The sequence below is a fragment of the Hydractinia symbiolongicarpus genome, chromosome 13 (assembly GCF_029227915.1).
Source record: "Hydractinia symbiolongicarpus strain clone_291-10 chromosome 13, HSymV2.1, whole genome shotgun sequence".
NCBI classification, from domain to species: domain Eukaryota; kingdom Metazoa; phylum Cnidaria; class Hydrozoa; order Anthoathecata; family Hydractiniidae; genus Hydractinia; species Hydractinia symbiolongicarpus.
This window is the reverse complement of record NC_079887.1, coordinates 13,508,800-13,522,311: the sequence shown is the minus strand read 5'-3', so window position 1 is coordinate 13,522,311 and position 13,512 is coordinate 13,508,800. Positions and strand designations below refer to the sequence as shown.

Sequence of the window (13,512 nt, the reverse complement as noted above, 5' to 3'; positions counted from 1 at the left end):
CTCACATATATACGTAATAATATATTCAGCATGGCAGATAAGGATTATTAAAGCTAAATCTTCTTTCATGAACAAACAGTTTAAAATGAAACAGAACAAGAGCAATGCTATAATCTGATTGGCTATTATTTCTTATATATATATAGTTTCTTCAGTTTTCACAATAAAAATTGAAATTAAATCCTCACAGCAAATAATGGTATTCACTGTGAGTAATTTGGTAGGAAAATTGAAATGGTATGGCAATAGAAATTAATTTTTCCTAGACTTTGCAGTGCTTCTGTTCAGTAGTTAGGGTGCACCAACCATTAAAACTAGGGGTACAAATACACTCAACCATAGTGCCATGTTTTTCCTGCTCTCGCATCATATAACATTACGTCATGCTATCCCAAAAAGGTGCGTGCACAGAAATGGAGGTAATGAAAATATTTAATGCAGAAAAAACATTGCTAGCACAACCAAAAAAGAAAAAGATTGACTAATTGCTGTGTAATAGGATGCATGAACAGCCAATACCCTTTGGAAAAATAAAAATAGACTAAATGTTCAATTTACGAGGGTTTATGTCATCATTCGTGCTCATACAAAGCAATGTTTCCTAAGGCATTGTGAATAAATGTTGAAACCCAAATTTCCCTCACATTTTTATTGTGGATTTTGTTTGTTTCAATAAGTTTTCCTCCGTGTCTGTTTGGATTGTTTATATTTTACCTCTATTTTTGCGCCCACATTGGCCATTACGTAATCACTTAGGTAGGCGTTCCACAGGACACAAACATTCAATTGATGCCATCGAAAATTTTATCTCAACTTCCTTGCATTATATTTCCTAAACCAATATAGCTATTGCAATTCATTTTTTGCGCTTTTCGCCGGTATATAACATGGAAATACCGATTAATCCAATTTTCGCTATTTTGCATTCATCAAAACCATATTTTAATGTTTTTTTCCAAGCGGAACACGATTAGTTGGCGGTGGAGAATTTCAAGCGGGAAGCCGACCCGGATTCCTTTTTTGAATCTTAATGAAACTTTCTAATTTTGTGATTTAAAGAACAAAGAACACATTGGTAAACTTCGTTCTCATGAAATTTTATGCTTAGGTTAAAATTGAAATGTTTTGGCAACTGTAAATTTTCAGATTTTATAGCACATTTTTAGAAGGTGTCAACATGGTGTGATTCATTTTTGAATCAAGAGAAAGGAATTTGGAATATTTATTACTGTGCCAATTTTTAAGTCAAAAGTAATAGATTTAACATACTTATAACTGTTTTTGTGGTTGGTCTGTAAATTCCTGATCTGCATTTTACACAAAATTGAAAGTATCATATTTCTGAAGGAATACACCTTTATGTTTTTTTAAAAAAACTCTTGCTACACCGGTGATGACATCACAACTCTCTTTGGTCCAAGAAACTGAAATTTTCACTGTTCTAATTTTTTTTAAAATTTAAACAAAATAATCAAGTTTAACTAAATAAATCATTTTTTCAGCAAAAATTGACGTACTTACCACATAATGCACTCTAAATGTGCCTTTTTTGTTGCTATGGTATATACATGGCCTTGTTGCTGGGGGATGGCAGCCATTTTGAAAAGTAATATAATTTTCAGCAACCTTGATAATATATCTGACTATGCACAAAATTTTAAATCTCTAGCTAGCTAACATAAACAAACTCTGAGTAATGAGAATTTCATTATACACTTATTTTCCCTAAAATAGCACTTAATAAAACGATGCCACTATTACTAATTTATCTAGGACCTCAGTGACCCCTCATTTTTTTTGCCTCATTGAGCTCTTTTTAATAAGCATGTTTTAACAGCATTGTTAAAACTTCATTTTTGGGTGTGGAGCCTAGCTAATTCAGATGCATGCACAAATAAATATCAGGATTGTGATTCCATGTAACATGTTCTAGGGCAATCTTCAAAATTTGACTTTAAAATAACCCCTTTATCTTTCTACTAAGAGAAAACAGTTGGCTTTATTCATATAGGATCATTAATGTAATGTGTTTCTTTATTAATTTTTAGTTATTAAAATGAAGACATTGCACTGCTGTTTTAAGCCACAAAGCCATACCCCTGTGAAGTCACAGACCTGTGAAGTAACAAAGCTGGGAAACCACGGAGTTATTTAAAAAGAGAATTGTAACAAAAATATACTCCAAGTCATATCCAAAATCTAAACAAGGGTGCTGGTGCTGAATCCATAAACCCTCTCTCCATTTTCATAACTAGGACATGTAGCTACAAGATTAAAATATTAGTATTGAACAAAAACTTTTCTAAACACGTTTCGTATCGTAAACACCAGAAAATTCATCCTTGTTTTTCTCCCACTACTTCACTTTGGTCACCACTCGTCCACCATTTTGAAATCAATTTTTGTAAACACATTTCGGATTTTATCCGATATTTTTGGTTGCGCTAATTGTATTAGGGCGGGGTTTTATAGACGCTGGGAGCTAGCCACTTAATTTGGATAGAGAATCCATCCAACTTTAAAAAGACGTTGTTAAAAAAAAATTCCTTAAAACCTAGTACCACTAAAAAACGCACCAAAACCAACATTAATGCAACATAATTTTTTGATGCTTCTCTGTTCTTAAAACACTGCTTAGTAGACATCGTGGAACAAAAGTGGTGATCATGATGAGCAACCTTTCCATACTCTGGATGTCAGCATTGTTTAAAAATACTAGGAACCTACCACACATTACAAAGATATTTAATGCTCAGGATATTGCAATAAAATATATTCAAGAAAATTGGAATCATTATGACAAATGTCCTCTCTCTAGCAAATTCAATCTCGTTCCCTGGGCGTGCGCATATTGCCGTTCCGTCGATATATATGTCAGAAAAGATACAAAACCTGGGAAGGAGGTTATTAGAAAATTGTGGCGCCTATTTAATTTATTATTAATAATATTTAAATCACTCAAAAGTTCTAAGTCCATCATTGCAAAGTAGATCAACAAAAGCTGTCATGCATTTGATGCAAATCAGCTAACATGGTATCCAAAGAGATTGGAGCCAAGATGGAACTGGCTGCATACGATTCCATAAAGAAAGTCCCCTACAATCGAATGCAATGCTTTGGCAGTAACATGGGCTCTTGACCACTACAAAATGTTCGTTCCTTGCATTACGGACTATAAATTACTTTTGGAAAATCTTCATTAGTGCCTACTATAATATTGACCCTTAATAACCGAAGGTCTAGGGCAAAGTTATAACGATAACAGCAAATAACACAATAATTTCTGGGATATCATCTTTAAAAGGACAAAAACAAAACACGAGATAGATACTAGCACATATTATCACTCTTTAAATAGACCTTACAATTGCATACTTCATATAGATCTCTATCAAATATCTTTCCTTCGTGACAAAATGATCGGATTCTAATATATGTGAAGCCTCCACACTCACCATAAAGTGACATAAAACATTGACAGAAAGATGTGTATTCAGGTTTTGCACAATTCTTTAGTCTATCTTGTCGGCTCACGATTTGCACATGAGAGTGACAAACATGAGTTTTCTTGTTAAAGATTTCTCCATTACTGCACCTTCCAAATACAGATCGATCGTAAGTTACACCATCAACACAGAAATGCGTTGTTTCGTCAATATCTTTACATTTATTTGGTTTTTCTTTCCGCTCATCTCTACCATGTTTTGTTGCGTATACAGTTAATGTTAACAGTACAGCGCAGATCAAGAGAAAATGTTGTTGTCCCATCCTAAAAATATAGAAAAAAGAGTCTTAACCGACTTTTCATGTTTTTCAATTGACTTTACTCTCCGTTGGAGGTTCGAAGTATCGTATGAACAGAAAGGGTTTTGTTTGTTGTAAAGGGATGATCACAAGCCTTGTTTCTTATACTGGTTTCTGCTTGGGTAGTGAAATTGATCCATAATAAAATTTGCACCATCGTAAGAAAGTTTAACTTTATTTTTCTATTGCTACCTGGGATGGTAATTACACCAACTAGCTTATTACCTTAGTTCTAATACCCTTTGTTTTATGCGTATATATCAGCTTGAATTTTGTTATGAATTTTCACTGTTTTTCTATTACGAGGACATGTGACATTTTAATTACTAATAAAACAAAAGTAGAATTATCTTCATTATTTTTCGATTTTTTTAATATTATGACGCTTCCAACATAGATTTTTATGAAGAAGCATTTTTTCTGATCTAAATACACTTGACATGATAAAGTCAAATTAAGCAATTATAAAGTGAAGAGATAAAAAAATCAAAAAAAATAGTGTTTTTAAAAAAATTATTACATAAGCAAAAATTATGACATCGCCATATTTTGTCAGATCATTTCTTCTATTTTGGTTAGTTACTGTACCAAGTTTTATAGTCATAGCATATTACTATCGTGTGGAGTGGCAAAACCACGCTTTCTCCCTGAAACGAAACAGTAGGGTTAAGCTTTGCAACCTTTGCCTTCAATATAAAAATCTCTAGGGTTATTTTGTAAAAACATAGCGGTATTTCCGTTCTAACATATTTTTGAAAACGATTATTCAACAAAGCTAAAAGCGCATATAAGGTGTAAAGCAAGACATAAGTAACCTTAGAGATGACGAGGTTCAATAAACCTTCTACAGATGAACTGCTTAACCAACCTTAGAAGAACTCACCTTTTGTAGATACTTCCGCACGCAAGACTGATTGCTAAAAGAAAAATTTATTTTCTTATCCTTTCATTATAATAGCAGGAAACCTCAGTTTAACTTTGTAACAAGGTTCGTCTAAGAAATCTAGATCTCGTTACCAGGCTGTGTTGTGATAGGCAGATATTTTTCTTTCCATCAAGTAACATCAATAGCATTATCAATTTGACCTTTTGTCTTATTTTAGCTCTACCCCGCCTTTATTGGAACAAAAAGCGCAGTTCTATGGAGAAGCAAATAGTCCTAGAGACGAGGTTGTGACTTATCTTTTTCTTTTTTATATAGAACTGGAACTTCGAAAATTATGGGCTGGGATATGCCTTATACAAAAACAGAATCAGGCTTAGTGGTGTAAGGTTATGCTCTTGTGATTGGAGAAACATTCTAAGAACTTAACCATTGCCCTTATAAGCTGTATCTATAGATGAAATTTTAAATTAGAAGCTAAAAGTACAATACTCCGTTTTCTCAAGCTAGTTGCAAAAAAGTGCACAAAAATACTCTTTCAGAACCTCAAGACAATATATTTAGAAAATGATCCGAACCAATTGTCAGTTGCTTATAAGAAAATAACATGTCTACTAAATGCTACCAATGTATGTGCTGAACATGGTATTTTTATCCATGGCTTTTATCTAAAAAAAGCAGCATGCTTTCTTTCAAAAGGTGGGGATTCTAATTTTCCATGATATCCATTCCTCATTCTGATATTTCAAACTATTCTCGATAAAGGCGATATGAATATGAAATTGTGAGTCGGGTTTCATTCAGAGTGATAAAAAGGGGATCTGGAATCTACTTAGTACCACTTCCGCATGAAATCGTCCTAATTACGTAACGAAAGTTCACGTAACTTTAATGAATGTTAATAATTTTAAATGTTTCAAATTGACCCCTGGTCTTCTAAAAAACCAACGCTGATAAGTAATTGAAGTGCAAACAATTTTTCGACCGGTTTTAATTCGCCAGATAACACAAACAAAAACGAACAAAAACAAAAAAAGATCAATGGAAAATATTTTATCAAAACAGATCGACATCTTTTGCGAACCTAAACCATAATTAAAATTTTCTCTCTTTAGCCTTCTTTTTATATTCGCGCCCACATGTATTTAGCGTGATGTCTATAAACTTGAGCAGAATAAAGGAATCCACGGTAAGAAAAGAATCTTCTGCTGCCCGCTATCCTCAACCCTGCTTTTTTTTTCATCTCAGTTTTGTGTTTTGTTGAACTCTCGACAGTTCATGTCGTGCAGCATTGAAATAGAGGGAAAAGGGGTTTTAAGAAAGGCAATAGGCATGTCATAAAATCCTCAGGTACTGATTAATTATAGTACACCACCTTACCAAACGTTAAAAGTTTAATTAAAGTCAAAGAAGCTTTAAAGGGGGTTGTTACAAGTTATAGAATTACATCTAGTATAAAAGGATACACTTATGAGAGAGTCCTACATTAGTTGTTACGGTAAAGTTACTAACAACAGGAGCAAGTTACTGGAATTAGAACATTACCCTCAAGTTTTTTTTTGAATGAATTATATAGTTCCGTGTCTTTGATTTTGAATAAATTAATCATCATAAAATATCACCTTGTTTGAAAAAAACCCCACGAGAATCTGAAATCATGGTGTGAAGTCAGTAAAAATAAACAGTTCGGTAACTCCCTAAGGCCCTCTTGAGTCGTTATTACTTAATTATTATATAATGCAAAATATCCAGGTAAACAAGGGTTGTTCAGGTGCAGTATCAAAAATTCAATATATACATAAAAGAAATTGTCGGTCATGACTGATCGTGACAATATTTTGTTGTTTAGCCATTACTTAACCATTTCTAGCTAAATTTTATTACACAAGTTTGGTACAATTCCACCTACAATGCTTAAAACAATTGTGTTACACTTTCAGGTTGGTGATTTGAACATGGGACAAGGTCGGTGCTACACATAATATTATTGCGCTAGTACTTGCAAGAGTGCTTGTAATGTTACTTGCTATATTGCGAATGTCGACATTTGGTCCTCTTATCCAATATATATGGTTGGCGTAACTTTCAACACTTTCTTCCCCAGAGCTTCTTACATCTAAGAGTTCTGAGGACGAAAATGGACTTTCGCGAATTTAGTTAGCTGTATGTGTCGCAAAGCTCTCTTCGTCATTTTTATTCATTTTTTTGTTACTCTTTCCAATGTTGTGTTCTCCATCAGTATTTTATTACGGTGGCCAATAAGCGCAAATAAATAAACTAAAAATTGCGCATAGAATAATTTAATTTAAACTTTTTTCCTTTCTTTCGTTCCCTTACAACCTCGTCCTCAATATAAAAAAAACCCCGGGGACAAATCGGGGCCCTTGTCATTTAGTCTGGCAAAATAACATGGCGCACTAGCTGTAACACTGAAAGTCTGGGAGGTTTGTGGTCAGAGATGTATGTATGCTTGAATTAAAAGGTACCCCTTTTGGTTATGGGTGCGTAGTTCTGAGGAAACGCCATAGGGGGAATCACATATTTTAGGTGTATATAAATGGCTAAAATATAAGGTCCCCCTTTGGTTATGGGCGAATAAATCCGAGAAAAACTCACAGTTGGTACCAAATAATTTGTGTATGCATGGTTGAATTCAAAGGTACCCGTTTTGGTTATGGGTGATTTTTTATAAGCAAACGCCATAGCGGGGGCCACATATTTTAGCTGTAAATGGCTAAAATATAAGGTCCCCCTTTGGTTATAGCTAGGCGAATAAATCCATGAAAACGTCATAACATTATTTGACGTCGATAATATCCAAATCTTTGGCGAAATTACATCAGGTAAGCTTAACCAGTCGTGCGCAAGACGCAGTGAGCGTTTTGCCCAGAAGCTGTCCTTTTGTGATCGGTCACCGTAGAAATGAATCTACGGAGAAATAGCTTGTAATAAAAGTAATACATGGAAACCCAAGGGGGTACCTTTTATTTTGGGGGTACCTAATATTTTATTACACGTTCTAATAGAATGTATATAAGTCTTAATTTTGTGGGGTTATTTTAATAACCACTACCTCTAGCTAGTTATAGAAATCTCTGCCATTTTACCCTGTTGTGTGTGAGTTATGCTTTTTTACCTACACAAAAGTGTGTGCATGCTTATTGTTCTCAAAATGAAATCAAAACACATTGTCATGTGGAAAGTGATCTATCTGACTAGCTATAACAAACAAATCTTCAATCTGATGCATTAATTTTCGCTGCAAGTGTGAAATGGCTATCACCATCTATCTTTTTCTTCCTTCAAAACGTAGCCACAACTTGGTAAAGCCAATTACCAAAGGATCTGTGGAGGAGAGCACACATAGTGATTCCTTTTTTTTTGGAAATATTATCCAGCCTGTCTAGTTTGATAATGATATAGATTTGTTTTTTATAATGACTGAATACAAAGATAACAATTATTGTTCGCCTGTCTTCATGGCCGGCAGCCGGCTGATGATATTTGAAATACTAAATGGCCTGCAGTTAAAAATTTGTATGTTATGCCGGCCATCGATTTTCCAAACATTAAATGACCGGCAGTTATAATTTCCGTATCTCTTGTGCCAGTGACTGATATTCCATATATTATGTCTGACAGTTTGAAAATTTCTATCTGTAGTGCTGGAAATGGATTTCCCATATATTTAAGAAGATGTAAAGTTTGTTTCGATTGTGAAATTTACATCATTCATAAACGGTTTGATCTTTCCATCGATCGTTCGATCTTTCAATTGAATATACAACGACGTTAGCGTAAAGGCCCAGTTTGTGGTGAAACCATAGTCATAAGAAAAAACTCCAACACTGTAAACGTAGTTTTTTTCAAACTTTAGGAGTACATATGTAGCAAGAAACGATATAGCACAAAATGTCGCCTTTTTAATGAAATGAAAGTTATTCACCAACGATATAATGAAAAAATAAATTGAGGAAATTAATGACTGGCACATACCATTTTCAACTGCCAGCTACTTTTAGTATAACAATAATGATTGGCACATAAAACACATACATCTTAAACTGTCAGACATATAATATATGGAATATCAGTCACCGTCATGAGAGATACAGAAATTATAACTGCCGGCCATTTAGCATGTAAAGAATCGTTGGCCGGCATATACAAATTTTTAACTGCCAGCCATTTAGTGTTTCGAATATCATCCGCCGGCTGCCGGCCATGCAGACACGGCTATTATTGTTATGACAACAATGATTAGTGATCTCCTTTAAATAGACATTTTTATATTATCAAATATAACTGCAGAACAATATTTCTTATTAAATCATTAATGAAACTTATTTACTATTTTGATATAACTGTACAGATTATATCAAAACGTCTGGTTTTTTTTGAGAGGTAACCTTCAATAATCATTTTTAATGGCAACTGGCTACTTGTATCAAAATTTTGACAAACATTTTTTTCACATGTGTTTAATTGCATTCATTTTAGATAATCAATTTCAGAAGATGTTTTAATACTTGTAGTACCAAAATGAATCATTTGCTGCTTTTTATGGTTTCCTTTCTGGTTCTTACTTGGCTTGTTGAAGGGACAGAGGTTAAATTGAACACACCTTACACTCTGGTTTTGTCAAATCAAACGTTGTCAAAGTACAAATTAATTCAGTTATCTATACAGCCAAATCGATATGGCTTTGTTGTAAACCAACTGCATAGTCAGCATAAAGCAGTAGTAACTTCATTTCTGAAAAAGTCAAGTTATGGCAATGAATACACTTCTACAAATGCTGGGCTTGTCAAGATGCTGCAAGATCAAGAATTTATTTCTAGAACGTATTTGGGAGTTGCTTCCAACAACTTTGTTAATGCAGTCTTTTTTTCAATTCCAGCCATTAAATTTAGTCCAGTGCCTGGCGCATGTTGTCTAACATGTTCACTTGAAATCAATCCAAATATTAAAGTTACATATCAATCATTTAAAACTACTGTTCAATTTGAAAGGGCTAGTGCCTATTGGCGATATCCGAAAGGCTATCCACAGTGTGATGACAAAGTTGTTCCTAGAACATTCAGTTTAGTTTATGACATTTATTATTATTTTCTAAATGAAAATGACTTGTCAGAGAAAGGACTGTTTGATGGACTGTGGAAAATGGCAACTCCTGACAACATCAAAGAAAACGGTAAACATTTAACAACAATTAAGGGAGCAGAAATCCTCTCTGCAGCTACAGAAAAACTTTTTGCTCAAGGAGTTATATTTAATGTTATAGTAACAGATTCTTCTACTGGTTATTCAGCAGCATATGTGCCTGCTGCGACTTATGGATGTAATTTTACAAGCACAGACAATGAGTGCCTTTCTAAAGGTTCAGCTGTATCACTAACCTACAGCATAATATTTGCTTTACTTGGCATTGTGATGTGTTTTGCTGGATTCAAATTATTCCGTATTCTGCTTTTTTTGTCAGGAATGGTATTCTTTTGGCTGATTATCTATACAATTTTAGCTAGATACTCTGTTGAATGGGAAAGTGATGAATTACTGATTGTTTCTTCGATGTGTTCATTGGTTGGTGGAGCAATTGTTTTGTTTTTGTACGCTTTCCGAAAAGTGTTTTACCTTTGCATCCTAAATGTTTGTTTGTCATTTGGTATGTTTATTGCAGCTGTTATGTTTTACACACCCTTTGGTTATTATGAATTCTGGAATGAATACTATCGATTTTTGCTTGGCTATGTTTGTGTCACAATGTTCATTGCAACAATATTTCTATTTTTTCCAAAAGTAGTTTGTTATTTATTTTCAAGCCTTTTAGGATCGTATGCTATAATTTTATTACCAAACTATTTTTTACAAGCAAACATGCATTACATCGTTGTCACAGTTTTGTTGCGTATGACTGTCGAAGATTTCGGTTCATCCTACTTACGAAGACCATATCAACAACCTGAATATATTTTAACTGGAGCTTGGGCAGCTTTATTTGTTATTGGGTTTATTGTACAGTATTTTACCTCAAGAAACGATGAATTTGAAGTTTCTGGGAAAGAAATACGACGGAAAGCCTGGGAAAAATTTAGCGAGAGCGTACATCTTTCCAGAAGAGGGAGAAGACAGAAGAAAAAGAAACAAACATATTACACTCCTGAAAGTGATGAAAGAACACCGTTGATTATAAACGGCACTAATGATCAAATGACTTTCAGTAGTTTTGGTCATACTAGGAATGTCAACCAAGCTGATGTTACAGATAATGTTGCATTTCCACTACAATCTCCTGATTCACTTGAGTCAACCCCACTTCTGCATAAATCAGCAGCTCAGAGTTATACTGAACCGACAGCCCCGCCTCGTGGAGACGAAAGGTATCCAAAGTTTGCATATGCGTAAAGTAGGAATCAGATGTTTTGTATTCACATTGTTCAGAAATAATTTTTCTTTTTTATTGTTTTCTAAAATCTTGACTAAAATTATATCCTTAATTTTTTGAATATGTTATTAAGTTAAACTCTTTGCAACCCCAAAAAAATTTTAATAGAAAATTTCTTTTAACTAGACATGCAAATCAAGCTAAAGTCAGACTTGTTTATCTTATGTATGTGTGTGTTTGTTGGTGTACTGTATGTATAAATCTTTTCTTGTTGTAGCAGAGAAGCAAATTATTTTTAGCTGAAGAGATGCTCTCCTTTGTCTTCATCATGAAAAAAACTTTCTTACAGTTAAAAGATGTTAATAAATTTTCTACTCATTTGATTAAAGTCTTCTAGTTTGAGTCCTTTTTTTGCAAAGTGCTGGAAAATCTAACTAATTAATATTAGATTGTTGTCTCTGCACTTGTTTTTTTGTATGTTTTGACAATAAACCTGTTGGTTTAAATTATTAGTATCCCACAATTTTTTAATACATTATTCAAATTTTTTTTTTCTATATCATAATTATGGCTGTTCACATTTAAATTAAAAACTTGTTTTCTGCATGATTACCAAGAATACCCCCTGTCTTTTAGTAGGACATATATACTTGTTAATATATTAATAATAGCCATATTCGGTCTGTCTTTGTGCAAATGGTACTGCCAAGGATGGGCATGGATTTATCCAAGAGTCATTGACTAGTATATTATTTTGAGACGTTGAAGACTATTTTTAACTAATTCTTTGCTCCAAAGTCTTGCAGTATTAAAGCAGTATATAATGTTTGGTATCAGATCTTAACGATAAAAAAAGTTATTTCAATGCATATGTTACAGTGAAACACATATATACACAGCATTTAACGATTAATAATGCATAAATTATATTTACAAGTTTGCATTATTTTAATACAATAAAAAGACTTATTAAAAGAAAAATATATTTTAGGTCAGAATTTTCAGTATTTTTTTTGTACAAAAGATATATATCTTCCCTTTTATAGATTACAATAAAAACTATTTGCAACAACCGAAAATATATTAACTAAGATATAAGGTTTTTTAATACTGCAAATGGTATCATCTCCTTATAGCAATTTTTGTGCAAGTCTTTTGTGGTGCTCTTTATTATCAATACTTTACAAGAAAAGCCCCCTGTTACATCATGTACGATCTGTGAACCTGATAATGTTTATTGTGTCTTGACCCATGTTTACGTTGCATCTCTATACTTTAACAGGTTTTTGTATCTGTCCTTTTTTTTTTAAAATTTGTAAAAGAATTATATTTTTATTTCTATTTTTTTGCTATTATCATTAACAAAGTAGTTTTGTAGTTATTAACATTTGTGAATAATGAATAAATAAATCCGGGTTTACATTGATCGATTAATTTTAGAAGTTTTTGTTTTAGCTGCAAAAGATATATTGTGTACAAGCATACATTTTCTATGAATAATTTTTTAACATGTTTAACATTCAAGATCCATTCAATGTTTTTATTAAAGGCCTTCAAGGCTAATTAATTTTTTTGTGTAATTCATCAGTGTAAACCCAGCATTATGTATAGAACAACATTACAAGAGCTTAAATTTAGTAAAAATATATGCAAATATTATGTGTCCTTCATATTTTGTTGACTGTGCCTATTCCTTTGTTATTATTCCGTATTGATGTATTTTATTATTTTGGTTTTTATTGTTGTTTTGAATTTTTGTACTTTAAATTTTTTTCTCTATTAAATATTAAATATTTTTGTATGCAGTTTTATATTTTCTTAGATTATTCATTTCTTATGGCGGTATATCTTGGAAGTTTTTTTTTCATAGCGGTTACATGTGTTAATTTTTAAAGGAATCATAGAAGTAAGAAAATAAATAAGCTTAAAAGCTACCTTTCAGTTTAAATTCTCTAAATACATGTTTCCAAGGAGGGTTTACACATTTTATCAAGTTTTAGTGAGGTTTTGTAACACATTTTAGTTTTGTCCTAACAAGATTGATTCATTTTAGAAAAGACTGTTTTTGTACAAAGATTAGGATTAAAATTAGCAAACGGTTGCTTTTTTGTAAAGATTAATTTTTGCGAATCATAGAAAAATATTTTAATGTGAACCACCTGCCAAAGTTTATTCGTGAATTGTAAAAAGTTTCATTAATTCTTCCATTGCGAAAGTTTGAACTAATTACATATACATAAAGTAATACAATATGTTAAAGAAATTTTTGCAAATTTTAGTATTTTTGCATTAAAATTTGCAAAAAGTTTTAAGCATCATGAAGTTGTGTTCTTGTTTTCTTTATGTTTTGCTCCTTTGTTTAAGCTTTGTTGTACAAAAATATGTTAATGGAATTCTGGAAGCCATGAAAATATATACTGGAAAGATGTCTTAAATCTCT

General features: G+C 32.6%; 1 protein-coding gene across 1 annotated transcript; it reads left to right on the top strand.

Annotated features, from left to right (window-relative positions):
• The first annotated feature begins 7,073 nt into the window (after positions 1 to 7,073).
• LOC130624102 (transmembrane 7 superfamily member 3-like) lies at positions 7,074 to 12,917 on the top strand. The gene is made up of 2 exons (XM_057439668.1): positions 7,074 to 7,169; positions 9,188 to 12,917. Exon 2 carries the CDS (start codon positions 9,230 to 9,232, stop codon positions 11,090 to 11,092), a length of 1,863 nt encoding a protein of 620 aa, XP_057295651.1. The 5' UTR covers positions 7,074 to 7,169; positions 9,188 to 9,229; the 3' UTR covers positions 11,093 to 12,917.
• The last annotated feature ends 595 nt before the right edge of the window (positions 12,918 to 13,512 follow it).

Bases quoted from the DNA above. Each gene is read 5' to 3' on its own strand.
- LOC130624102 (XM_057439668.1), top strand. From the start codon at position 9,230: ATGAATCATTTGCTGCTTTTTATGGTTTCCTTTCTGGTTCTTACTTGG.